Below are 25,169 nucleotides of genomic sequence, written 5' to 3'. Positions count from 1 at the left end.
TCATCTTTGTGTTTTTGATCTTGACACAGCCAATCCACAAATATCCCTACTGTGTCACATGCCAGGCACAGTGCCAAGCACTTCAATACTTTCCCAAGTAACCCTTCTCATCTTCTATATAATCACCACTATTGGTGATTTTATTATTATTATTTTTGAGACGGAGTTTCGCTTTTGTTGCCCAGGATGGAGTGCAATGATGCGATCTCGGCTCACCGAAACCTCCACATCCCAGGTTCAAGCCATTCTCCTGCCTCAGCCTCCAGAGTAGCTGGGATTACAGGTGTGCGCCATCACACACCTCGACCTCCCAGGTTCAAACTATTCTCCTGCCTCAGCCTCTGGAGTAGCTGGGATTACAGGTGTGCGCCATCACGCCCGGCTAATTCTGTATTTTTAGTAGAGATGGGGTTTCACCACGTCGGTCAGGCTAGTCTTGAACTGATCTCAGGTGATCTCCCCACCTCAGCCTCCCAAAGTGTTGGGATTACAGGTGTGAGCCACTGCGCCCAGCCCTGATGATGATTTTAAAGATAAGAAAAGGAGACTGTAAAAGTTAGTAACTGGCCCAAGGTTTAGATTAAGTGGATGGAACTTGTGTAAGGTAACTTGAAGAACTCAGTGTTTACTCATGTGAACACTGCCCAAGTAAGGTTTAGTATCCCAGTGCTGAGGAACTAAAGATAGTGGTGATAAGGGGTTGGGAGGAGCATCAGCGTTTGAGTTCAACCACCACACGTTTCTTCATTTTTAAGTTCTGTCTAGCCATTATACCACACATTTGTCTGCACTATAACTGGACTTCCCCTGGCGGTTTAAAAACCTACTTGAGTACTGCTGCTCAGCCAGGACCAGTGAGGCAAGCACAGAAAGATAAAGCATTTGTAAGCTTTAGTAGCTACTTTAAAGAGTACCTTTGTGTCTGCAAGACCTACTAACAACAAATTGGAAATGGTATTTCGCACATTTTTTTTAAAGTACATTTTTCTCCTATTTTATAGTATTTTACCTGAGAGGCTAAATATACAAAGACAATAGACCAACCGAATATAAAAAGACTTCTAATCCACAACCTGCAGCAACCTGCCCAGAAAACCAGTCCGTTATCTACAATAACCAAGCCGGGGAACCTGCCTGCTCTAAATCAGACTTGCAAGAAGCCAGATTGCCGTCTCTAACAACAATCTAGGAAGCTGAACAATAAGTTCTGTTAACAACCGGGCCCAAATGGCCAGGACTTAATAACTGAGAGCTTTCTTAATTTTCGTCCTTGCTTCCAAGTTACGACCAACCGGAGAAAGGCAAATATGCCTCCTAACCAATCCCGAGGATGCTCCACTTCCAGGGAGCCGCCTCCAGCCTCAGGTCAGCACACACCGAGCCTTCCCTTTTGTCCACCCTAAAGCGTCCCCACTCCTGCCTGACATTGCGTCCTTCCCCAAATACATGGGACAGTGGCTGACGCCTTTGCTCTTCTTGTTCGGATGGTCTTCATTTATTTCCGCATACCCGGGGGGTGGGGGTGGGGGTGGGGGTGGGGATAGGAAAGTAGCAAAAGCAAAACCCGTGTCCCAAGAGCTCGGGTCTCCCCTAGGTAGGAACCTCGAGGGCTGGAGACCGGAACGCAACCCAATCACGCGCCTTTGGACGGCCGGAATAATTGGTCACGAGATTTTGCTGGGTAGCAAGGGGCCAGGTGCTCAGCGCGGGAGAAACTAACTAGTCCCGAGGCGAGTTTAGTCCTTCATCCAGTCAGGTTTCAGGAACTAAGCCCGACCTTTCCGGAGCGAAGGTGGAGCTTCCTGCACGCGCCCTCTGCGCATGCGCCCGCCCAGCGCCCGCCCCTCGACGTGCAGTTCACGTCACGTCCGGTGGCGGCGGCGGCGGCGGCAGCTGGGCTGAGTTTTGTCTCTCGGGCCGGCGGGGTGCGCGCAGGTGTCCCTGGCGTCCCGCTGCCTCCTTTCTTCTCGCAGGACCCGCCCTTCCTGGCGTTAGGTCCCAGCGGTGCTTGCCTGCCCGCCGGTCGGTCAGCGCATGGGGCACGGCGTCCTCTGCTTCTCCCGGACTACTTAGTCTCAACCCGGGTGTGTTTCCACTACTAGAGGTGAAGCATCCATCGACGGAACCTGGGGTTTTGGACCAGGGTGTTTTTACTTTTCCCATTAGGTGGACGCTCATGGCCAGGAGATATCATTTGCAAGATTTCCTGCGAGAGGAGGCCTTTGTCATTGTAGTGCAATCTAAGAATGGGTGTCCTTAGACACGGGGACCGACCGTATGGTCATGCAACTGTTTTGGATGCTTTAAAAAAAAATCCCCACACTCATTACGCGTTTTTTGCTTCTGACTTTTTTTAAGACATCTCCCGAAAGCTCAGGGACCCTTAGAATTTCATTTTCTAAACGAATCCTAATGTTTCCTGTGACGGAATCGATTCAGAGGATATCTTTTCAGTAAGGAAGGAAACCCTCCCCTTTTTAAACCTAAAGATTTACTCTTTTGTGCACAGACGCTGGAAGCATTTGGGTGAGGCAGGAAATGCATCACGTTCCTTCTGTTTTTGAAAAGCTAATCGAACTTGATCTTTTTTTTTCTGTTTTGGATGAGTTACCGCCAATATTATGGAGGTTAGTGTGAAGGAACCTGAGGCCACTCAGTTTTTTGAGTTCGTGTAATAGATTTTAAATCGTTTTTCTGTCTTCAACTCTGACTTTGGGATCACTGTCAACCGGCTACATTCTTTACCCTTTTCTGGTTATAATTTAATGTTATTTATCTGTTGTGGGTTTTGAATTTTGATAGCAACCTTTGATAGAATTGTGTTTAAAGTAAAAGATAAGGGAGAATCTCGTGGCTTTTTACTTTTATATAACTTAATTTTTCGTTTCACAGAATGCCCATAAAAAAAAAAACATAGCTAAGCAAAAGAAAGAAAATTAAAATCATCTAGAATTCTACTTAAAGATAATTATTGCTAACATTTTGGAATAGAGTTTTAAAATTCATGATGTTTGTAAAAAACAAAAAATGATATCATAGTGTATATTGTTCAAGTATAATTTGCTTGACATATCTTGCCTGGCTTCCCATTTCACTATTTTTTTCTTTGTACATTTATAATAGCTACAGAATGTTCTATTGTGATAGGCAATCATAGGTATAGTATAGTGGGACGCTTAGTGCATAAACCTTGTGCCATCTATTGTAGCAGCTCAGAGAACTTTTATATCTTAGTTTTTGGCCAAGATGCATAGGTGAGATGGTTCTAGAACTGAGTAAAAGGAAATATTTAATATTGAGTCCTATGCAAGGGCACGTCAGATTTATTGAAAAGGTAGAGAACATCATTGAAAATTATTCTCTTTGTTTCTAGCCTCACTCTTCCCTCTTAATATCTCTCTCTTTATCTTTGTCTCCTCCAAGAATGAAATATGACTGAGGACTCGCAGAGAAACTTTCGTTCGGTATATTATGAGAAAGTGGGGTTTCGTGGAGTTGAAGAAAAGAAATCATTAGAAATTCTCCTAAAAGATGACCGTCTGGGTGAGTATTATATGTTTAATTAAGCTCATTGGTTCTCAATCAGTTCCACATGTTCTGAAGTCAGTATCTTAAAAGACATCCAGAAGCACTGGTTACTTGCTGTATTTTTTAGTAACGTGGTGAAGCAGAATGGTGTATTTTGAGAAAGGTTACAGATTTTTCAAATTTATATTTGACTGAGAGAAGTTTTTGAAATGTTTCTTAAGAAAGTCAGTAATTTTTTTTCTTTTATTGAACCCATATGTTTTCTTGTATTACCTCGGTAAATTTGCTTCTGGGTAAATTTGCAGTAACTCTGGTCATGGTTTTCATTTTTTTTTTTTTGTTTTTTTTTTGACTGTTGCTCGGGTTGGAATGCAGTGGCGCAATCTTGGCTCACTGCAACCTCCACCTTCTGGGTTTAAGCGATTCTCCTGCCTCAGCCTCCCAAGTAGCTGGGATTACAGGCACACGCCACCATGCCTGGCTGTTTTTTTTGTTTTATCAGATAACGGGGTTTCACCATTTTGGCCAGGATGCTCTCAAACTCCTGACCTCAAGTGATCTACCCACCTTGGCTTCCCAAAGTGCTGGGATTACAGGCATAAGCCACCCCGCCTGGCCCATGATTTTCTTTTATGGAAATACTAAGACTGCACTGTATATTGACATTTTAGTTATTTTAAGCCAGTATTAATAAGGTCTTTTGTTGACTAAAGTAAAATAAACTGAACCATAGTTAAAGATAGTACTTTATTTACATAGAGTACTTTTAAAGTTTGTGAAACATTCCTCACCTTATCTTTGCTCTTCACTGTACAGTGTTTGCTTTAGTATGTCTGGTATTCTCCTTTGATAACTAGAGGAATTGAGGGTCAGGGAAGTAACTGTAATTTGTTGGAAAATGTAGGTATTTGAAGGCTGACTGTACCACTTACTAGCTATGTTAGTTTGATCAAATCATTTAACTGCTTTGAGCTTCAGTTTCTGCATTTTAGAACAATACCTGACAGGCTTGTAGTGTGAATTAAATAAACCCTGTAATTAATAACTACCGATAATGTTATAGGAAATGTAGTAATGTATGCAAAATGCATCTCCAATGCTACCAAATGCAAATTGTTTTTATTTTTATTATTTTGTTTAGACAGAATCTCACTCTATTGCCCAGGCTGGAGCGCAGTGGCTTACTGCAACGTCTGCCTCCTGGGTTCAGGCCATCCTTCTGCCTCAGCCTCCTGACTAGCTGGGACTACAGGTGTGCGCCACCATACCTGGCTAAGTTTTGTATTTTTAGTAGAGATGGGGTTTTACCATGTTGGGCAGGCTGGTCCAAAACTCCTGACCTTTAGTGATTCGCCTGCCTCAGCCTCTCAAAATTCTGGGATTATAGGCATGAGCCACCATGCCCAGCTGCAAATTGTTTTTAAATAACTTAATTGGTAGAAGTCTTGGGCTAGAAATCAGGTTAGTATTGCCTCTCCTAAACTTACTGACCATGTGGTAGACATCCTCTGAAGAAACGTCTTAACTGTTCTTTCAGTTTTAAAAAGTGAAATGTGCTTTGACAAAGTGTGATCAGCATGAAAAGCTTCTAACTAATTGTTTTTTTCTTCCTCTAGATATTGAAAAACTTTGTACTTTTAGTCAGAGGTTCCCTCTCCCGTCCATGTACCGTGCATTGGTATGGAAGGTGCTTCTAGGTATGAGACCCAGGAGTTGCAAGATTTATCTTCAAAAATAGTGAATAATGGGATCATTTGCTATCTTATCAGTCAGAGAAAGGAGAGTTTGTTTAGGCTGTTTACCGAATAATGAATCTTCCCCAGGAGATTCAATTACTGCTTACTCTTTTCTCTTCTATTACTGATACTATAGAAGAGAAAATAGTGTATGTTCCTGAGACTGGGAAGAACAGTCTTGTTCTTCCCAGATCTTGTCTCAGGAACATACACTACTTTCTGAGACAAGAAATAGTCTTGTCTCAGAAAATAGGAGACAAGATTAGGAGAAAGAATTGGTTTAGGCTTTGCTATCAGCTGGGAGCCTGGAGGAAAACGCCCCCTCTGGGATTTATTTTTTGCATCTATAACGTGAGGCTTTTGAGCTAAATAATTCCTAGATTTTAGCTCTAAATTTGTAAGGTTTTGTGATTCTCAGCTTTAGCAGTATAGCTTCCTAATGAGTCAGAGAGGAATTGGAGGCTAATTACTCCCTAGAAGTGTAAATGACTATATTCCAGTGGTGTGAGTGGCTGAATGAGAAGGAAAACTGATCTTACTTAGTTTCTGTGGAAGAAAATGTGAATTAAGTGCTACGAGTAACTGGCAGTATCCCTTTTGAGCCCAAGATTTTCTTTCTCCTATCATTGCTGAGCCTGCTGGAGCATATAATTCCTATCCATTACCATCCTCCTGGTCTTTCTTAGAAAAATATTTTTAAGTTTGTTAACTGTAAGATAGTGATGAGGACTAAATTCCTTGAGGAATATAAACTATGACTGTGCTTTATTGGGCATCCCTGTGTGTCTATCAGTAGGCTGAGTAGTTTACATAGATTATACATAGTAATAGAATTCCCCTGTGAGGCAGGTATTGATATCGTAATGGATACCATTTTACAGGTGGGGAAAATTACTCTCAAAGGCTAAATAGCTTGCCTAAGGCATTATATCCTGTAGTGGCAGAGCTAGGATTTGAGCTTATGTTTGTGGTACTCATTTGAAGGTAAGATAGGTTGTAGACCTCACTTTCTTTCCAAAATATATCTTTTCAGGGCTTGAGGAGCCTGCAGCCCTCTCTGGTTATGTAATATGGAGGTAGTGAGGAAATATAAGTGGTGCTAGAAAGCCTTGCGTAATGACTTTCTTTTTTTTTTTTTGAAATAGAGTCTCACTGTCACCAGGCTGGAGTGCAGTGGTGCGATCTTGGCTCACTGCAACTTCCGCCTTCTGGGTCCAAGCAGTTCTCCTGCCCCGCACCTCCTGAGTAGCTGGGATTGCAGGCACACACCACCACACTCAACTAATTTTTGTATTTTTAATACAGATGGAGTTTCACCATGTTGGCCAGGATGGTCTTGATCTGTTGACCTTGTGATCCGCCCACCTCGGCCTCCCAGAGTGTCGGATGATGACTTTTTTCTTGTGCATCTTGGCTGTCTCTGTGCACTTTTATGTCTGGTAGGTCAGTGTGCAGTTACAGTCTGGAGAAGTGGTGACAACTATTTTAGTTTTTCCTAGAACCCTTTTCCTTAAATTTTACTATTTCCAGTACCTTCTGAGGTACATTTTAAGTAGTAATGTCAACAGTGCCCATTTCTTCTGGGAGGTGCTATGTGTCTATTAATAACTCTGGTGAAATTAATGGGAGTTACACAGTTGTGTGTTGTGCTACAGCCTGCCTGGCTTATTCATCACTTCTACTCTTCTTACCCTTATTATGTAAGTCATAGTTATTGTTTGAGGAAAAGGCACTGGAAGCTTAGAGCTGTCGTGCTGTGTAGGGCACCGCCTGACTTTCCTAGCACAGAGTTTTGATTACTTGGGGATCTTGTAGGACCAGCTCTTAGAAACCAGGTTTAAGGGTTAACATGCTGCCTCTAGCAGTGCAATTAGGATTCGGTCACAGCTGTTTAATCTGTATTAGCTGAGATGTAGGAGACACTTCTCTGGAAGCCTGATACACAGTCTCATAGCTATGATAATTTTTATTTCAGGGAAAAGAACATTTAAGCAAGTTTATTTCTAACGTTAATGTGGTATCATGTTAGCTACTTTTGTTTTTGTTTTCCAGGGTGTTCTCTAGAATATTAAACCTGTGGTGTTTTGCACCAAAGAGGGGTTCATAGTCAAATGTACTGGCTAACACTTACACTAGCTTAGTGTTTGCCAAGTACTCTTCTAAGTGTTTTGTGTATATTGATTTGTTTATTCATCTGAACAACTGTATGAGATTAGGTATTATTATTCCCATTTTTCATATGGAGAAGCTAAGACATAGGGAGATGAAGTAATTGCTAAAGGTCACCACCCAGCCGGTTAATTGTAGAGCTGGAATTTAAAACCGGGAACTTTGTTCCAGAGTCTGTGCTTCTGTAGAGCCTCATTAAGTTTAATGAGACTAGAGTAAATAAAATGGTTTTTGTTTTGTTTTTGTTTTTGTTTTGTTTTTTTTTTTTTTGAGACAGGGTCTTACTCTGTTCCCCAGGCTGGACTGCAGTGATTCGATCACAACTCACTGTGGCCTTGACTTCGCAGGCTCAGGTGATCTGCCCACCTCAGCCTCCCAGGTAGCTGGGACTACAGGCATGTGCCACCACACCTGGCCAATTTTTTGTAGAGACAGGGTTTTGCCATGTTGCCCAGGCTGGTCTCGAACTCCTGGCCTCAAGTGATCTGCCTGCCTTAGCCTCTCAAGGTGCTAGGATTATAGGCATGAGCCACCACACGTGGCCTAAAATGTTTTTCTTTTTTTTTTTTTTTTTTGAGGCGGAGTTTCGCTCGTTACCCAGGCTGGAGTGCAATGGCGCGATCTCGGCTCACCGCAACCTCCGCCTCCTGGGTTCAGGCAATTCTCTTGCCTCAGCCTCCTGAGTAGCTGGGATTACAGGCACGCGCCACCGTGCCCAGCTAATTTTTTGTATTAGTAGAGACGGGGTTTCACCATGTTGACCAGGATGGTCTTGATCTCTTGACCCGTGATCCACCCGCCTCGGCCTCCCAAAGTGCTGGGATTACAGGCTTGAGCCACCGCGCCCGGCCAAAATGTTTTTCTTAATGGCAAAACTTAGAGCCTTGAAAATTCATTGTCATCATTTCCCCAATCTGTTTGATGATGGCATTTTAATCTCCTAGGGCTAGCATTCTGTGAAGAAGCATTTGGTAAAATGCTTATCTATCACATTTCCTGCCTTTGACAGATGGGGAAACAAGTGCCCAGAAAGACAAACACATTTGAGAGTCCTAGTGTTATTTAATCTGAGGGTAGAATCCAGGATGGCTGGGCTATCTAGTGGTTTTCTCAGAGCCATTTTGTTTGTAAAAAAGTTATGACACCATGTTTAAATGGGTTAATGAGCTTAATATGTCATAGAAATGTCATGTAAGGTGACCTCACCAATGAAGAGTAAGGACTTTTGTGGCCTGGAGGATAGGATGCTAAGTGAGCAATTTTAACTGTTTGGGAAGAGAAGGATTCAATGAGCTGTTGGTGTGAGATGTAGGGGCCAAGTACAAAGACTAGGGTGAGACCTCTAGGAACTAAAGGCAGCTTGAAGCTGCTATACATGAAGTTAAACCATTGTTTAATCTTGAATATATGTGGCACACTTATTCAAGGGCTTCGGCAGTGTTGTTTCATTTCTCTCTCCTATCAATGATGCATCACCATTCAAACACTGATAATATTTCACATTTAAGATTGTTTTATAGTGAGAATTGCTAAAAGATTCTATATGGTACTTAAATATCTGTGTGAATTCTAGCCTTATTGTGGTGGGTTGCTTCTCACAGCATCCTCTTTGATAGAGGAGAGATTTGGAGTGATGGCTCAGTATTTTGCCCTTTTTTCTTTATTCCTGTTCTCTCTAGGAATCCTGCCTCCACACCATGAGTCCCATGCCAAGGTGATGACGTATCGTAAGGAGCAGTACTCGGATGTCCTTCATGCCCTGAAAGTCATTCACTTTGTCAGTGATACGACACCTCAGGTTGAAGTCTATCTCCGCATGTATCAGCTGGAATCTGGGAAATTACCTCGAAGTTCCTCTTTTCCACTGGTTAGTGGTCACTTTTGCCTGACACTAAGCTCAACTCTAGACTGTCCCATCTTGCCAGCCTTTGATTCCATCATGTTTTGCCTTAAAAACTTTCAATGACTCCCTGTTGTTGTTAGAATAGAAGTGACAGCCGGGCACGGTGGATCACACCTGTAATCCCAGCACTTTGGGAGGCCGAGGTGGCTAGATCAGGAGGTCAAGAGATCAAGACCATCCTGGCCAACATGGTGAAACCCCATCTCTACTAAAAATACAAAGATTAGCTGGGCGTGGTGGTGTGCACCTGTAGTCCCAGCTACTTGGGAGGCTGAGATAGGAGAATCACTTGAACCCGCGAGGTGGAGGTTGCAGTGAGCCAAGATCGCGCCACTGCACTCCAGCCTGGCGACAGAGTGAGACTGTGCCTCAAAAAAAAAAAAATAAAAGTGACACATCCTTACCTGGCATTTGTGGCCATGTGCATTCTGACCCAATCTTCTTCTTCTTCTTCTTTTTTTAAATAAATTTTATTTTGAAGTAATTTCAAACTTCTAGAAAAGTTGCAAGAATACTACGAAGAATTCAAATATACCCTTTACCGAGATTCTCCAGTTGTTAACATTATGTGCATCTGCTTTGCTTTGTCATTTAAAAAATATGTGTATGCACATTTTTTTCCTAAATCATTTGAGAATAATATGCAGACAGGATTCCCTATCACCTCAGATTCCTTCAGTGTACACTTCCCCCTCTAGATAACCATAGCACAGTCCTCAAAACCAAGATGTTAACACAGATGCAATATTAACATCTAACCTACCATCACCATTTGAATTTGACTGATAATGCCCTTCAAAAATAAGGAAACAGTCAAAGTTCTGGGTGAGGATTGGATCCTGGACTAGGCATTATACTGGGTTATTATTTTATTGCTTTAGTCTCCTTTGACTTGAGAGAGTTCTGTCCTTTCTTATCTTTCATGTCTTTGACATTTTTGAAGGACATAATCAGAGGCTTTGAAGAAAGCCCTCAATTTAGGTTTGTCTGGTACTTCTTCCTGATTAGATTCAGGTTATTCATTTTTTTGTAGGGACATCAGGTAGGTGATGCTGTGTCCTCAGTGGCTCTTATCAGGAGGAACATGGTGTGGATTTGCCCCTTAAGAGGTAGTGTTAACTTGGATCACTTGGCAAGGGTGGTGTCTGCTGGAGTTTTCCACTGGACATTTCCCTTTGTAACTACTATTTCTCTTTGTGGGGAGACGCTTTAAAACTGCTATGTAAATATTCTATTCCTTATTAAACTCTGTTCAAAGTATTCTCATTTGACGATTTCTAAAAAATTTTTAACTTTTTATTTTTAAATAATGTTGGGTATAGAAAAAAGTTGCAAAAATAGTACAGTGTTCTCAAATACCTTCACCGGTGTCCTCGAATGTTACCATAAGGTAATGATCAAAACCAGAGAATCACAATACCAGGAACCACTCTGTAGACCTCATTGGAATTTTGCTGGTATCTCACTGATGCTCTTCTTCTGATCCAAGATCCAGTTCCAGATCACACATTACATTTAGCTTCCATGTCTTAGTCTTTGATCTGGAACAGTTCTTCAGTTGTTGTCTTTCATGACCTTGACACGTTTGAAGAGCACTGGCCAGCAGCGCATTTCTCAATTTGGGTCTGTCTGATGTTTCCCTGTGATTAAACTCTGGTCACGCATTATTGGCAGGAATACCACAGAAGTATGGGACTCATTACTGTTGCCGCTAACTTTGATCAGTTGGGTAAGATGGTGTCTGTGGAGTTTCTCCACTATAAGGTTACTATTTTCCACTTCGTAATTAATAAGTAACTGTGGGGAAGTACTTTGAGACTTGTAAATAGCCATCCACTAATGATTCTTGCCTCAACCAGTTTTTACTATGCTGGTGGCCAAATGGTGATCTAACTCCCTCATTCTTTCTGCATATATTAGTTGGCATTCTTCTCTAAGGAAGAGTTTTCCCTTCTCCTTTATTTATTTATTTATATCAGTATGAAATCAAAGTGTTATTTATTTGGCTAAAACAGTGAATTGTTCAAATGGATTTGCTGGAATACTTTCCTGCTTGACGAAATTTATTTTTATTGCAGATCTTTTTTTCTTTTGAAGTTGATGGGGTATCCGTGGACAAACTTTAGAGCCAACAAAGATCATTTATATTATTACATTTATCAAGAGAGAGAAGGTCCCTAAAAAATAATTGGAATAATTTAAGCAGTCTTCTTTAAATTTCACTTACTGGCAAAGTGAAGTTGATAGTATTACACAAGTTTTTAAATTATGTATCAAATTAAATTAGATAATCTATTAGTTCAAGGAATGGAGATGATAGGGTATAGGTTTCCCCTCACTGCTCCTCAGCTTGTCTGTGTTCCAAGCTGAGACTCCTTTACTGCGGCCTCAGGCAGGCATGCTTGTGAGTGTGTGTTTTAGGCTCTGCTGCCCCACATCTCCATAGTCATGAGCCCCATTGTATTAGTCTGTTTTTGGTTGCTTATAACAGAGTACCTGAAATGGGATAATTTATAAAGAAAAGGAATTTATTTCTTACAATTCTAGAAGCTGGGAAGTCCAGGATGCAGGGGCTACATCTGGTGAGGGCCTTCTTGCTGATGAGGACTCTCTGCAGGGCCCTGAGATGGCACAGGTTGTCACATGGCAAGGGGGCTGAACATGCCAACATGCTTACCCAGGACTCTTCCTCTCCTTAGGGAGCCATCAGTCCCATTCCTGTGATAACCCATTAATCTATGAATTGACCCAAAGATGAGGGCAGAGCCCTCATGATCCAGCCACCTCATAAAGACCCCACTTCTCAATACTGCCACATTGGGGATTAAATTTCAATATAAGTTTTGGAAGGGACAGATACTTGAACCATAGCACCCACTTAGTGCTCACTCTACCTCATTTTTTAATCTGTCAATAAGAGTGTGTGGCAGTGCTCAGCACAGGGCCAGGAAGGACTTGGTCCTCTTCCCTTGACCTGTCAGTAGTCAGGAGCAGTCAGTGACATGCCACCTTTGGGGGTGCCAAGCACAGTGAGCAGAACTGAAAGGGAGTCCAAGAAAGGAGGTTTTCCTTTCCCTTTTCTTCTGCTTGTTTTCCATTCTCTTCTGACACATTAATACAATGCTTAGAGAAAATTTATTTCCGATGATTGTAATTCTGTTTTTCTTGACATTTTATAGAATATTAACAAGTTGAAAGAAGGGCTTAGAATGAAATAATACATTAAAATAAGAGTTTTGATTTAACTCGGTACGTTTTAGGGGAAACTATGATACTTCTTAGTTTCTTTTTAATTTTAAAATTCTTCAGCCATTAAATCCTAGATGAAAACATAAAGCTTTTTGTATGTGGTATGGTGTTTGAAAACAGAAGAGGCTTTCAAATAAGGTTCCAGTTTTTCTAAGATTTCTCTGTTGAAATTTACCTGAGAGTTTAGTTTCACATTCTGAGTATTGACACAAGGTTTGAGAAATGCCATTCTTTTGATTCCTAAAATTCTGATTCTAGGAACATTTTAAATTTTTTGCTGCTTAAGCTAGAACAAAATTCTAAAGGTATGCATGAATGCTTTGAAAGCAAATGCTTTAAAAAGTCTTTTTGGAGTTCTTCAATACTTGCAAATTACTGTGCTGAAAAGTGTCTCCAGTTACTGTTGGTGCTGTTTATTTCACCCTTTTCAAATACATTCTCACCTCATACTGAGAATATTTTTGGGTGGAGAGAGCCAGTGGCTTGCTTATGATTTATGTGGACTCTGTGATGGGCTTAACATTAGAAGCTGGAGAGTCTGTACAGAAACCTGGTCATTCATAAGCAGCACTGATCCTGTGGTTACTCATCCTTTTCTCCCCCTTGCTCCCCTCTTCAGGGATGGACTCTGTGCTTTTTGATCCCACTTTGATTTATTAATGCAGCCTTTTCAAAATTTAGGGAGCAAGGTTTCATTTTTTTATTGAAGAAATACATATTCCTCTCTTTCACTGCCTTCCTCTTGAGATTTATTATTAATCTTTCAGGAGCCAGAAGATGAAGCATTTCTTGCCATAGCTAAAGCCATGGAGGAAATGGTGGAAGATAGTGTCGACTGTTACTGGATCATCCGATGCTTTGTGAACCAGTTAAACACCAAGTACCGGGATTCTTTACCCCAGCTGGTGAGGGCTTTTTTTTTTTTTTGGCTGGGTTGTGGGGGAAGCTATTGAAGAGTGAACAATGATAGTGGGAGTCTTCAGGGAGTCTTCTTACCTCCTGGTGCCATTATAATTATGAATAACCCTTTATAGTAGGACTCAGCAAATGTTTTCTGTAAAAGGTTGAATAATCTGTAAATATTTCCAGCTTGGTGGGCCAGATGGTCTCTATTGTAACCACTCAACTCTGCTGCTGTTGCACAAAAGCAACCTTAGACAATGCATAAAAGAATGTTCCTGGCTGGATTTGCCCTGCTGCAGGCCATAGATGGCCAGTCCTGCTCTATAGTATTCCTTATTCTGGTCTAGAATCCGCTGGTCCGGAGTAATTCCTCTGTATAAGTTAAGGTTTCCATTTGGCTGCATATAGTGGGAAGCCCAAATACCAGAAGCCAAGAAGTTAGGCAGTGCAGAGCTGGCGCTGCAGAACCATGGTATGGACAGGGCCTCAGCCTCCTGCCGTTTGGCTTCAGCATTTGCAGGCATGATCTTTCCACTTGTGCTCACAAGGTGCCTCTTGGACCAGCGACCATGACATCTGTGTTCTGGGCAGGAGGAAAGGGAAGGCAAAGGGAAAAGCAAAGGAGTAAGAGGGACAAGCCATCCAAGTCTGTGGCCCATCAGGCTTTCCCTCTGCATGTACAGTTGATCTTTCAGCAGTGTAGGGTTAGGAGAACTGACCCAAACCCAGCATAGTTGATACTCTGCATATAACTTTTGACTCCCCCAAACCCTATTAATAATCTATTGTTGACCGGAAGCCTTACTGGTAACATAAATGGTCGCTTAACACACATTTTGTACACACATTTTGTTTCCGTTTTTGTTTTTTTGAGATGGAGTGTTATGCTGTCACCCAGGCTGGAGTGCAATGGTGTGATCTTGGCTCACTGCAACCTCTGCCTCCTGGGTTCAAGTGATTCTCCTGCCTTAGCCTCCCAAGTAGCTGGAATTACAGGTGCCTGCCACCACACCTGGCTAATTTTTCTGTTTTTTGTAGTAGAGATGGGGTTTCACTACAAATGTTGGCCAGGCTGGTCTCGAACTCCTGACCTCAAGTGATCCACCCACCTTGGCCTCCCAAAGTGCTGGGATCACAGGCGTGAGCCACAACACCTGGCCACATATTTTATTATATGTGTATTCACTATATTCCTGTAATGAAGTAAGCTAGAGAAAAGAAAATGATAAGGAAAATAAAATATATTTTCTATTCATTAAGTGGAAGTGGATCATCAGAAAGTCTTCATTCTCATCGTCTTCACATAGAATAGGCTGAGCAGGAGGGAGAGAAGGGTGGTCTTGCTATCTCAAGGGTTGGCAGAGGTGGAAGAAAATCTGTGTTTAAGGAGACCTTTGCAATTCAAACCCATGTTGCTCAAGGGTTAGCTATACATTAGTGACCAGGACTGTGTCACTTGGTTGCCCTGTCTGCAGTAGAGGCTGGGAAATGTATATATATATATATGTATATTTTTAAAAGTCTGGTGCATTGTGATCTACTAAAATGGGCTCTGTGAGTGACATAGGAGGGGCACATGGGAGTGTGGCAGGCAGCGAGCTGTTTCTGTCAGAGTGGCTTGGAAAGGCAGAGAAGTGAGTGGTACTTGCTTACCAGGCAAGCCAGTCTTCTTTTGCCATTTTCTTTTTTTCTAGTTTTTCCCCCTTATTTATCTCATTTATAAAAATAAATCTTTTTTTCTTAAATCACTGGGTTGTTTCTTTGTAAAATTCTTTTGAAAGTGGTGACTGTGGTACTGGGTGCAAGATCAGATATGGGGCAGTGATGATGGTGGGATGGGCATTGAGGATCACTGCAGTAAATTATTAATAAGGCAATGTGCAAGACCCTTCAGCTTCTGAGAACACTTACAAGAGCAGTTGTTATATATTTCAAGTAAGTAAAATTCGATTTTTAGGATTTTGAAATTTGATCCACTTTGTTGTTTAAACATGGAAATAAAGCCTAAGTAAATATGTCAGTTGCCTAATTAAATTAGGAGGTCTCAGTTATACCATGCCATGATTGAATTAGCTTTTCTTACTTAATATTAGAGTAAGTCAGTAGTATTTTGATAGCTTACGCTGTTCTTTAAAAATTCATCCTTTATTTTTGGTAACATAAGCAATGAATGCATTTTCTAAAGAAATTAAGCAATTTCAGATGAGTCCATGTTTCCCTAGATCTGGACTAACCACCCCCACCCCCGCAATTCTCCACTTACCCTTCTAAGAAGTAAACATTGTCATCAGCTTGGTGTGTATGATTCAAGACTCTCTTATGTGCATGTATATATAATATGATTTTTAAAAAACACATTAAATAGTATCATACTGCACATATGGTCCTATGGTTCTATTTTTGTTTTTAACTTACTGCCTTGGAGAACTTTCCAAGTCAGTATAGATAAATCACTAGTTTCAGTCCTGACTTCTTATTGGTACCACCTGGGAGCTTTTTAAAATTACCATCACCTTTCCTCCACCTAGACAAGTGAAATCTGAATCTCTGAAGGTACGGCTTTTTAAAAGCTCCAGGCAATTCTGAAGTGTACCTAAGGGTTGAAAGCCACTCATTTAGAACCACCTTTTAAAAAGTATTTACTCCTAGCATTTCCTGTTATGAATTTGCCATATATAAGCATAAGAGATCCATACTGAGAGTAAGCATGCCTGGTACAGGTGCCTTGTGTGTATGTGTATCTCTCTAGGCTTGGTACCTATGAGCAGATGCTCAAGCAGGGGGGAGACGTATTTAAAATCTATTCATTTAGTTTTGACGTATTTACAATTTAAACCGCCTGGCTGCTTATCCAAAGGCCATATCAGTTTATGCTCCCACCAAACAGATTGAGATTTCCCATTTTCCACCCCATTGCCAATACTTGATAGTATCAATGCCTGAAATTTTTATCCATCTGATAGTGAAATTGTATCTCAATTTAATTTACATATCCTCAGTTTCTAGTGAAGTTGAGCGTGTTTGCATATTGCTACTCTTCTGTTGACTTTTTTCTTTGTAAGAGTTATTGGTATACAGTCACTCTTGGATCTGTAGGGGTTTTGTTCCAGGACTCCTTGAGATACTAAAATTCATGGGTGTTCAAGTCCCATATATAAAATGGCATAGTATTTGCGTATAACCCACACATCTCTTCCTGTGTACTTTAAATCTAGATTACTTATAATACATAATACAATGTAAATACTATGTAAATAGTTGTTATACTGTATTATTTAGGGAATAATGGCCAGAACAATCTGTGTATGTTCAGTATAGACACAGTTATCCATTTTTGATTTCCCAAATATTTTTGGTCTATGGTTGGTTGAGTCCATGGATACGAGGGCCAACTGTACCCTAGATTTTTGTCCTTATCCCTTATGTTGAAAATACTTTATCGTACAAAATTTTAGGTTTTGATATAATGAGATTTGTCAGCATTTTTCTTTTGCTTTTTTGCGTCTTATTGGTTAATTAGCCCTTTCTAACCCCAACATTCAAAAATACATATTTTTTTGTTTTCTCCTAACTTTTTTTTTTTTTCTGAGATGGAGTTTCACTCTGTTACCCAGGCTGGAGTGCAGTGGTGTGATCTCAGCTCACTGTAACCTCTGCCTCCTGGGTTCAAGGGATTTTTCTGTCTTAGCCCCTCGAGTAGCTGGGACTACAGGCATGGGTGTGGCACCATGACTGGCTAATTTTTGTATTTTTAGCAGAGACGGGATTTTGCCATATTGGCCAGGCTGGTCTTGAACTCCTGAACTCAGGTGATCCGCCCGCCTTGGCCTCCCAAAATGCTGGGATTACAGACATAAGCCACCATGCCTGGCCTGTTTTCACCTAACTGTTTAAAATGCTTCAACATTTTAAATGTAGCTCTTTGTCAGGATTTATCTTTCTGATTAGCATCAGATACACACTGGATTTCACTCTTACACTTACGTGCTGCAACACCACCATTTCTACCAATACATCACTCCTCCTCCTCTTCTTCCCCCTCTGGTTTGTGTGTTACTGAGAAAGTACTTCATGTCAGGCAATGCTAAATGTATATTGTTAGTGAGCTACTTCATTCAAGCATATTATCTTTGTTTTTACAGATGAGGAAACTGAAGCACAGGGAAGTAAAGTAAGACCGAGGTCACAGTTAGTAAGCAGTAGAACTACCACTTACACTATGTATTTGTTAGTTCATCCTTTTTTCACAATTTGAAATGCTGCCTTTATCATATACTGGATTTCCGTGTGTGTGTGTGTGTGTATTTATATTTATATCTCTTTCTGGGCTCCCTTTTATTCCATTGAGCTATTTGTCTATTCCTGGGCCAATATCACATGATTTATTTAATACAACTTTCTAGTGTATTTTGATAGCTGAGAAGGAAAGTTCCTCTTTTTCAAAAGTGCCTTGGCTATTCTTGAACTTGCCTTTTTCTTTTCAGAAATGAATTTTAGAATCAGCAGGATTACTTAATGTCCCTAAAATCTTAGTTTCCTCATCTTTAAAAATGGGGCTTCTTTTAGTGTATACATTATAGTGCCTAGCATGTAGTTTTAAATAGTTACGAAGTTTTCAAAAAAGTTTTAAAAAACATTCACAGAATGCATAAAAAACCTAAATTTCCTTTGTGTTGCTGTTTGATTTAGGCATCAAGTGATTTGCTTAACTTTTCTCTGTAGTGAAACCGTGTTTAGTCTATCTTATAACACAAAGTTTAGGTTACTGCTTAGTTCTATGGAAATGTATGTGTGATGGACAATGACAGGCTTCAGAAGAAGCCTGAGTGGTGATGTGTTTATTCTGCTATAGTGTTCTGATTCCTAGGATTGCATCATAGCCTCTCTCCTTACAAGCTTTTCAAAATTCTGCTTTTTGACAAGGTCGCTCATTTTTGACAAGGTCAAGGAGAATGGAGGCTAACTTTAATTGTGTGGCATGGAAGGCTTCTCTTAAAACATCTCAAACTTAATTGTGTTAATCACCAAAGTAAGTGAGCTTTGTTTTATTGCTACATGGTTTTTTTTAAAGCTATGCTAAAGAGGTTTTTTTATAGGCACTATTAGCAGCTTCTTCCTAAGTTTAATACATATTCTTCTCAGAGTGATTACCTATTTTTGTCACATTTTGCCTTCTGTTGATGATGTATGGTTTATTGTCTTCATAAAGTAAGAATTTAGCGTAATAGAAATATTGAAAATAACCTAAATGTTTAGGAGTAAAACATAATTATGGTTATAATAAGTCACATCTATAGTATCTATCATTTGCTAAGTATGAAAAATGTCAGGCAATATAAATCTCTCCTTCCATTAAAAAAATACAAATATATACATACACATATATATTTGAATTCAGCATCTTTCGTAGATGAAGCAGTAGCATATAGTACACATTTTTCCCATCTTGCTCTTCTCTTTTTACCTGCTGTATGCTGGAGATCATGCCGTATTAGTATACAGAGATATTCCTTATTACCTGTCATGGATTTATACTACTGTACTGTTTGTTTTTTTTTTTTTTTTTTGAGATGGAGTCTTGCTCTGTCACCCAGGCTGAAGTGTAGTGGTGCAATCTCGGCTCATTACAACCTCTGCCTCCCAGGTTCAAGTGATTCTCCTGCCTCAGCCTCCTGAGTAGCTGGGATTACCAGCATGCGCCACCACGCCCAGCTAATTTTTGTATTTTTAGTAGAGATGGGGTTTCACCATGTTGGCCAGGCTGGTCTCAAACTCCTGACCTCAAGTGATCCACCCACTTCAGCCTCCCAGGGTGCTGGAATTACAGGCATGAGCCACCACACCCAGCCTACACAGTATTCTCAGGTTAGCATATTCATTCTGTTCCATTGTGAATATAGTTTATTCAACCTGTCTTTTATTTCTGGCTATTTGGGATGTTTCCACTCTTTTGCTATTATATACAGTGTTACAGATAAATAGACTTGTACATGCAGCTTTTCATGTGTTTGCCAGTATATTTGAGTTGGATTCCTTAAAATAGATTGACTGGATCAAAGGGTAAATGCATATATTACTTTGCTAAATATTGCCAAATTCCTCTTCACAGAGCTCATACTCTTTTGCATCCTCACAACCAATAGATTGTTTCCCTACAGCCTTGCTGACATGGTATGTCATTAGTCTTGAATTTTGGCCATTCTGATAGGTAGGAAATGATACTTCAATGTACTATTAGGCTGCATTAATTTTGTTGTAAGCAAGGTTGAAAATGTTTTTATATGGGTAAGAGCCATGTGCATTATTTTTCCTATAGAGTTCTTGGCTTTTTTTCTTTTCCATTTTAAAAAGCTTTGTTTAGGTATGGATATTAACCCTTAAAGATTACTCATTAACCTGGGAAAATACCCACAATTTGTTGAGTGCAAACAGCAAAATACTAAATCGTGTATTCAGTATGAGTTTAGCTAGTAAAAGACAGAAAAGTGTGTCTGTATATATGCAGGATAGATGCTCTATAACCTAAGTATTACCAGTAGTTATCACTGGGAGTGTGATTATACTTGATGTCTAGATCCTCTTTATTCTTCACTATAGTTTCAAGATTTCTTTTAATAGGCTAGAATAAACCAGGAAAAATGTTTAAAAAATTAATAAGATATTGATGGCAAAAAGATGTACATCGAATGATATTAAGATGTTGATTGATGTATTCAAAACTTTATATTAATTCATAGTATTGATTTGCTCACTCAATAGTTATATATTGAGTGCTTACCATGCCAAGTGATATTCTAGGTACTGAAGAACCAGCAGTGAATAAAACAGATACAGTCCCCTCCCTTCGTGAGCTTATTGTTTGATAAAGGAAAAAGACAATACATAGTTTAAAAATGTTCACTGATCTCCATCTTGTTTATTATTTGTAATGACTTCTGGATGAAATTTTCTTTGCTGTGAGACGTAATGTATAACTGTATGTGTTTTCAGCCATGTCACTGTGAAAAAAGTGCAAATATCCCCTTTGCAAAACCAACCAAAATTCCTTGTTTGGGAAATTGTCTAAAGTGTTCTTGAGAAGCTCTAGAAACTTGAGTAGTTTAGGGAAGTTGGATAAACAGGAAAAAGTTAGAGATATCCTGAAAAAGAGAGGGGGAAACTGGACCAGATATTATTATGTGAGCCCCTCTTTGTCTGGCTGACTCTTGTCCATTCTTCAGAGGTCAGTTCAAAGGTCACCGCTCCTAAGAAACTGTTTCTGCCTCCTACAGCCCAGGTTAGGATTTTCTCCTGGACGTACCCAACATCTTGTGCTTGTTCCCATCACAGCATCACAGCAGTACAGTGTATTGTAGTTACTTCTTTACTTGTATGTCTCAAGCTGTAAGCTCCTTGAAGGCAGGGACTTTCTCTTACCTTTCACTTTATTCATTGTATGTAGCACAGTCTTTGACTATAGTGGACATTGTAATGGTGATGAATTTCCTCTTTGACAGAAGCAGAGAGTTATAGATATTGAGTTAAACATTTACATTTGCTTAAGTGATGTGGGTTCTGATTGTACTCCTGCAGATAGAGTGTGTGGACTTTAGGGTTTGACTCTTAGAGCCTGTTCTCAGCCAGTGGACCCTAAATATAGCAGCCGATGCAAGGTGGATTTGGCCAGGTCTGGGGAGCTGGCTTTATTAGCTCTCCAGTCTTCTAGAGTTGGCTGTCACCTGACCTCGTAAGAGAGAGGTCTCCAGAAGTTTATATAAGCATCACCTACCAAGTAGAATCCAGGCGCTTTGTTCCCTCTGAGTTATCCCTTGAATTCTAAGATTCTCATGCACATTTGTGTTGGGTGCAGAGTTCATCCTCTGGACATCCCTGTTGTATGAGCCTCCTTGGCACTGGTGCACAGTGGTGCTCAACCCAGGGCAGTGGATATATGGTCAGTGACTGGTCAGCCCCTTCTCATCACCATCTCTTTTTGTCTCATTCTTCCTAATGCCCTCTCCCCACTCTAATCCCGCTCTGGTTCTTTGGTTTTACCCTTCCTCTTAGCCCCCTTTTTCCTTACTATATAATCTTCTACTCTAGACCAGCCAGTAATATAATGGGCCTTCCTTAGCTCCTCAGAACAATTGAATTTTGCTTTGGACTTTTGCGTTACGCTGTTGAATCTGGCTAGTGAAGTTAATATTAGGGTGACCATTCCATCTGGCCTGGGACTGCCCCAGTTTTAGTACTGAAAAGGCCCTGTGTCCTGGGAAACCCCTCAGTCCTGGATGGTTTGTTACTTTAGTTAGTGCTGACCTAGGAAATTGCTGTGTCACAAGTGACTTGGGTAATTCTGAAGTTTTATTTTCTAATACTTGCATTCAGCATGTAACTTTTTTTTCATCAGAGACTGTAATATCAGATGATGTTATGACACAGGAAATGAATAATCTCTTCTTGCTTAATTTTCAGCCAAAAGCTTTTGAACAATACTTGAATCTGGAAGATAGCAGACTGCTGACTCATCTGAAGATGTGTTCTGCGGTGTCCAAACTTCCTTATGATCTCTGGTTCAAGAGGTGCTTTGCGGGATGTTTGCCGGAATCCAGTTTACAGAGGCAAGTATTTCTTTTGAAGACATATTGAAGGCTTAGAGTTAGAGCAGAGTTCTAGCTTTTCATGTGGTCAGCCCTCAGAGTATAAATTTGCTTTAGAACAGTACAGTAATTTGAAGCCCAGTCCTTCAGCAGCTATCATAACAGCACGATTCTGCTTATTCTTGCATATACAATTAGAAAAATTGAGGGCCCTCAGTGTGTTAGATGTTGTGAAGTAATCATACTTTCAGTGGTCTCCAGGAGTTTATATAAGCATCAGCTCCTCTTTTCCAGAAATGTGACAAATCTGCATCTAGGAGAAATCTTACTTAGTTTCATCATGATAGCTTTAAAGAAGCTGAAGGCAATTGGGCTGGGTGCAGTGGCTCACACCTGTAATCCCAGCACTTTGGGAGGCCAAGGTACGGGTAGATCATGAGGTCAGGAGTTCAAGGCCAGCCTGGCCAAGATGGAGAAACCCCGTCTCTACTAAAAATACAAAAATTAGCCGGGTGTGGTGGCAGGTACCTGTAATCCCAGCTACTTGGGAGGCTGAGGCAGATAATTGTTTGAACCCGTGAGGTGGAGGTTGTGGTGAGCCAAGATTGTGCCACTGCACTCCAGCCTGGGCGACAGAGCAAGACACCGTCTCAAAAGAAAAAAAGCTGAAGGCAGTCAAAGATTTGAGATTTAAACTAAGTTCTTCTAGTCAGTTTCAGACAAGTGTTACGAGTATTTCTGAGTCCAGGTGCCACTCATGAAGACTTTGTGATGTAGTAGCGGAGAAAGGCAGTACACAGAGAACATTATAAGATAATATGGAGCTAAGTGTATAAAGTAGAATACCAACTTTTAGGAGTTACAGGAATGATCAGAATTATTATCTTAGAGTGGTTGTAGATCAGTAAGTGGCTCCTAAGTCCTTAGAGAAGTTTAAGGAGTCTGTCCCCAGAATCTCTGGCAAGGAAATAAAATTTATCTCATTTCATATATATCTTTTGTTGTCCCTTAGTATGCTATGATTATATTAGCATTACGGAATATTAGCAGAATACAAACATTAGTTTAGGATTTTCTTTTTCTTCCTCAAAAATGTCAGATTCCCAACATGAGGGAATGTGATTTTGGTAGATACCTCGTGAAGCAGCAGTGAACTTTGCTTTTTCCTTCTAAGTGCTGATTGTATCTAGAATAGATTTCAAGTGGCTTCTCTATTTTATTGTTGTTTTGATGATTATTTCACAAAGTTGTTCTTTGGAGATTTTACATAAAATTGGAGCAATTTTATTTTATTTTGTAATTTGAGTATATCTCCTTACTTTTATAGGGTTTGGGATAAAGTTGTGAGTGGATCCTGTAAGACCCTGGTTTTTGTAGCTGTTGAAATTTTATTAACCTTTAAAATAAAAGTTATGGCACTGAACAGTGCAGAGAAGATAACAAAGTTTCTGGAAAATGTAAGTATGCTTTGATTTGATTTTGAATCTAGAAATGAAGTCACGTTAGCAAGTCAGATTTTCCTGTTACATTAGATTATTTCAGAGAAATAATACCTTAGAATATTTCAGAGGATAATTATAATGATTATTTTAGAGAAATTTTTTAAGAGAAATAATAATTAGATTTGATTTTGAATCTAAAAATGAAGTCACCTTAGCAAGTCACATTTTCCTGTTAGATTATTTCAGAAAAATAATACAGTATATTTTTACATTATAAGAAACATTTTTTCTTTGAAAGAGTTTGGCTTAAAGTTGGCCTGAGGATTAGTTTGCATCCTGTCTTTGGGAGATGATGGTCTGAGATCATCTCGTGAATATGTCCATTTAGAACCAGAGCCTCATCCTCCACATGACTATCAGCAGGCATGTCAGGAAAAGGAATAGATGAGATCTGTCATTTTACAATAAGTAATTTTTGTCAGTTCAAAAGGGATTCTGTATTTTGGAGGATTTTGTAAGCCATTTTTTCTGTTACTGTCTCTAGTGTAATCCCAGTTGGGTTTATTAATATACGGTATTACCCCTGGGCCACCTAGTATATTGCTGAAAAAGGCAATGGTAATGAAATTAACTTTTCCCTCCGTATGTATCTTGGAATACCTTTACCAGGCAGGAAGTATTAAAGGGGCTTATGCCTGAATGATTTTCACAGAATCCTAAATCTATTCATTTTAAAAATAGTATTAACATTTAAACAATGGCCTGGTAAATAATAATAAAGTACTTAGTAAATATGTGTTGAATAATGGAATCATCATCATTATAACCGTAAGTGGCTAATAGTGCCAGGCCTGTGCTCAGTATTTTCAATGGGTTATCTGATGTCATACTGTTAACAGCTCTGCAAAGGCAGGCTATTATGTCCCCCATTTTAGAGATGGGATCTGAAACCCAGGTAGTTTAGTAACCTGCTTATAGGTGCACAGTTAGTGAGCGATGCAGGATTTGAACCCAGTCAGGCTGACACTAGAGCTCTCTCCTGTCCTCAGGTAGTATGTGACACAAGCCTTCTATGCTATCACTTTCTGAAAAACAGTGAAAACTCCCATAGAAGTTAAATTTTATGCCACAGCGAATGAAAGAAGACACAGAAGTTGTAAACACTGAAATTTCACAAAGACTGGTTTGCTTGTCCACAGATTCCCCAGGACAGCTCGGACGCAATCGTGAGCAAGGCCATTGACTTGTGGCACAAACACTGTGGGACCCCGGTCCATTCCAGCTGAACGCAGCCGCTGGTTGTGGACCATCTGCCAGGCCCACCCTGAGCATTTGTGTTCTTTGCATGTGATCTGGGAAACTGATTGAATAATAGTTTTCTTGCTTTGGTGCTCAAAGTGATTTTTTTTTTCCCCAATAAAATTATTTAATTGAAATACCTGGTGTCGCTGTGTTTGGGAGCAGCATCTTGAAGTTACATAGAAATGTAAAGTTCGTCTCTCAATAGCATTTCAAAAGGGTTGTTAGAAAATTGCTTCCTGATTTTAAAGTGGTTTAGTCAGGGTGAGTGGGTGCGTTAACCAGCAGTGCATAACTAAGCCTGCCCTGCCTATCTCTAATTAGCACCAAGCTAGCTACTTTTAAGGCCTATTTCTAGAAT

At 40.2% G+C, this 25,169-nt stretch overlaps 1 protein-coding gene across 4 annotated transcripts; it reads left to right on the top strand.

Annotated features, from left to right (window-relative positions):
- Positions 1-1,865: 1,865 nt before the first annotated feature.
- On the top strand, positions 1,866-24,945 carry TBC1D7 (TBC1 domain family member 7). Of its 4 annotated transcripts, none has more exons than XM_012476568.2 (8): positions 1,866-2,084; positions 3,424-3,543; positions 5,145-5,225; positions 9,113-9,300; positions 13,353-13,490; positions 21,943-22,088; positions 23,395-23,524; positions 24,709-24,945. In XM_012476568.2, the coding sequence occupies exons 2-8, from the start codon at positions 3,432-3,434 to the stop codon at positions 24,793-24,795; spliced, it is 882 nt and encodes a 293-aa protein (XP_012331991.2). In that variant the 5' UTR covers positions 1,866-2,084; positions 3,424-3,431; the 3' UTR covers positions 24,796-24,945. The 4 variants fall into 4 exon arrangements, with proteins under 4 accessions (XP_012331991.2, XP_012331989.2, XP_012331988.2 ...); XM_012476566.2 differs by having other exon boundaries at positions 1,866-2,104; XM_012476565.2 differs by lacking the exon at positions 1,866-2,084 and adding an exon at positions 2,117-2,627.
- Positions 24,946-25,169: the final 224 nt, after the last annotated feature.

This window comes from Aotus nancymaae, unplaced genomic scaffold (genome assembly GCF_030222135.1).
Source record: "Aotus nancymaae isolate 86718 unplaced genomic scaffold, 86718_ANA_hifiasm-v0.15.2.pri h1tg000051l, whole genome shotgun sequence".
Taxonomy (NCBI): domain Eukaryota; kingdom Metazoa; phylum Chordata; class Mammalia; order Primates; family Aotidae; genus Aotus; species Aotus nancymaae.
This window is presented reverse-complemented; position numbering and strand designations above follow the sequence as displayed.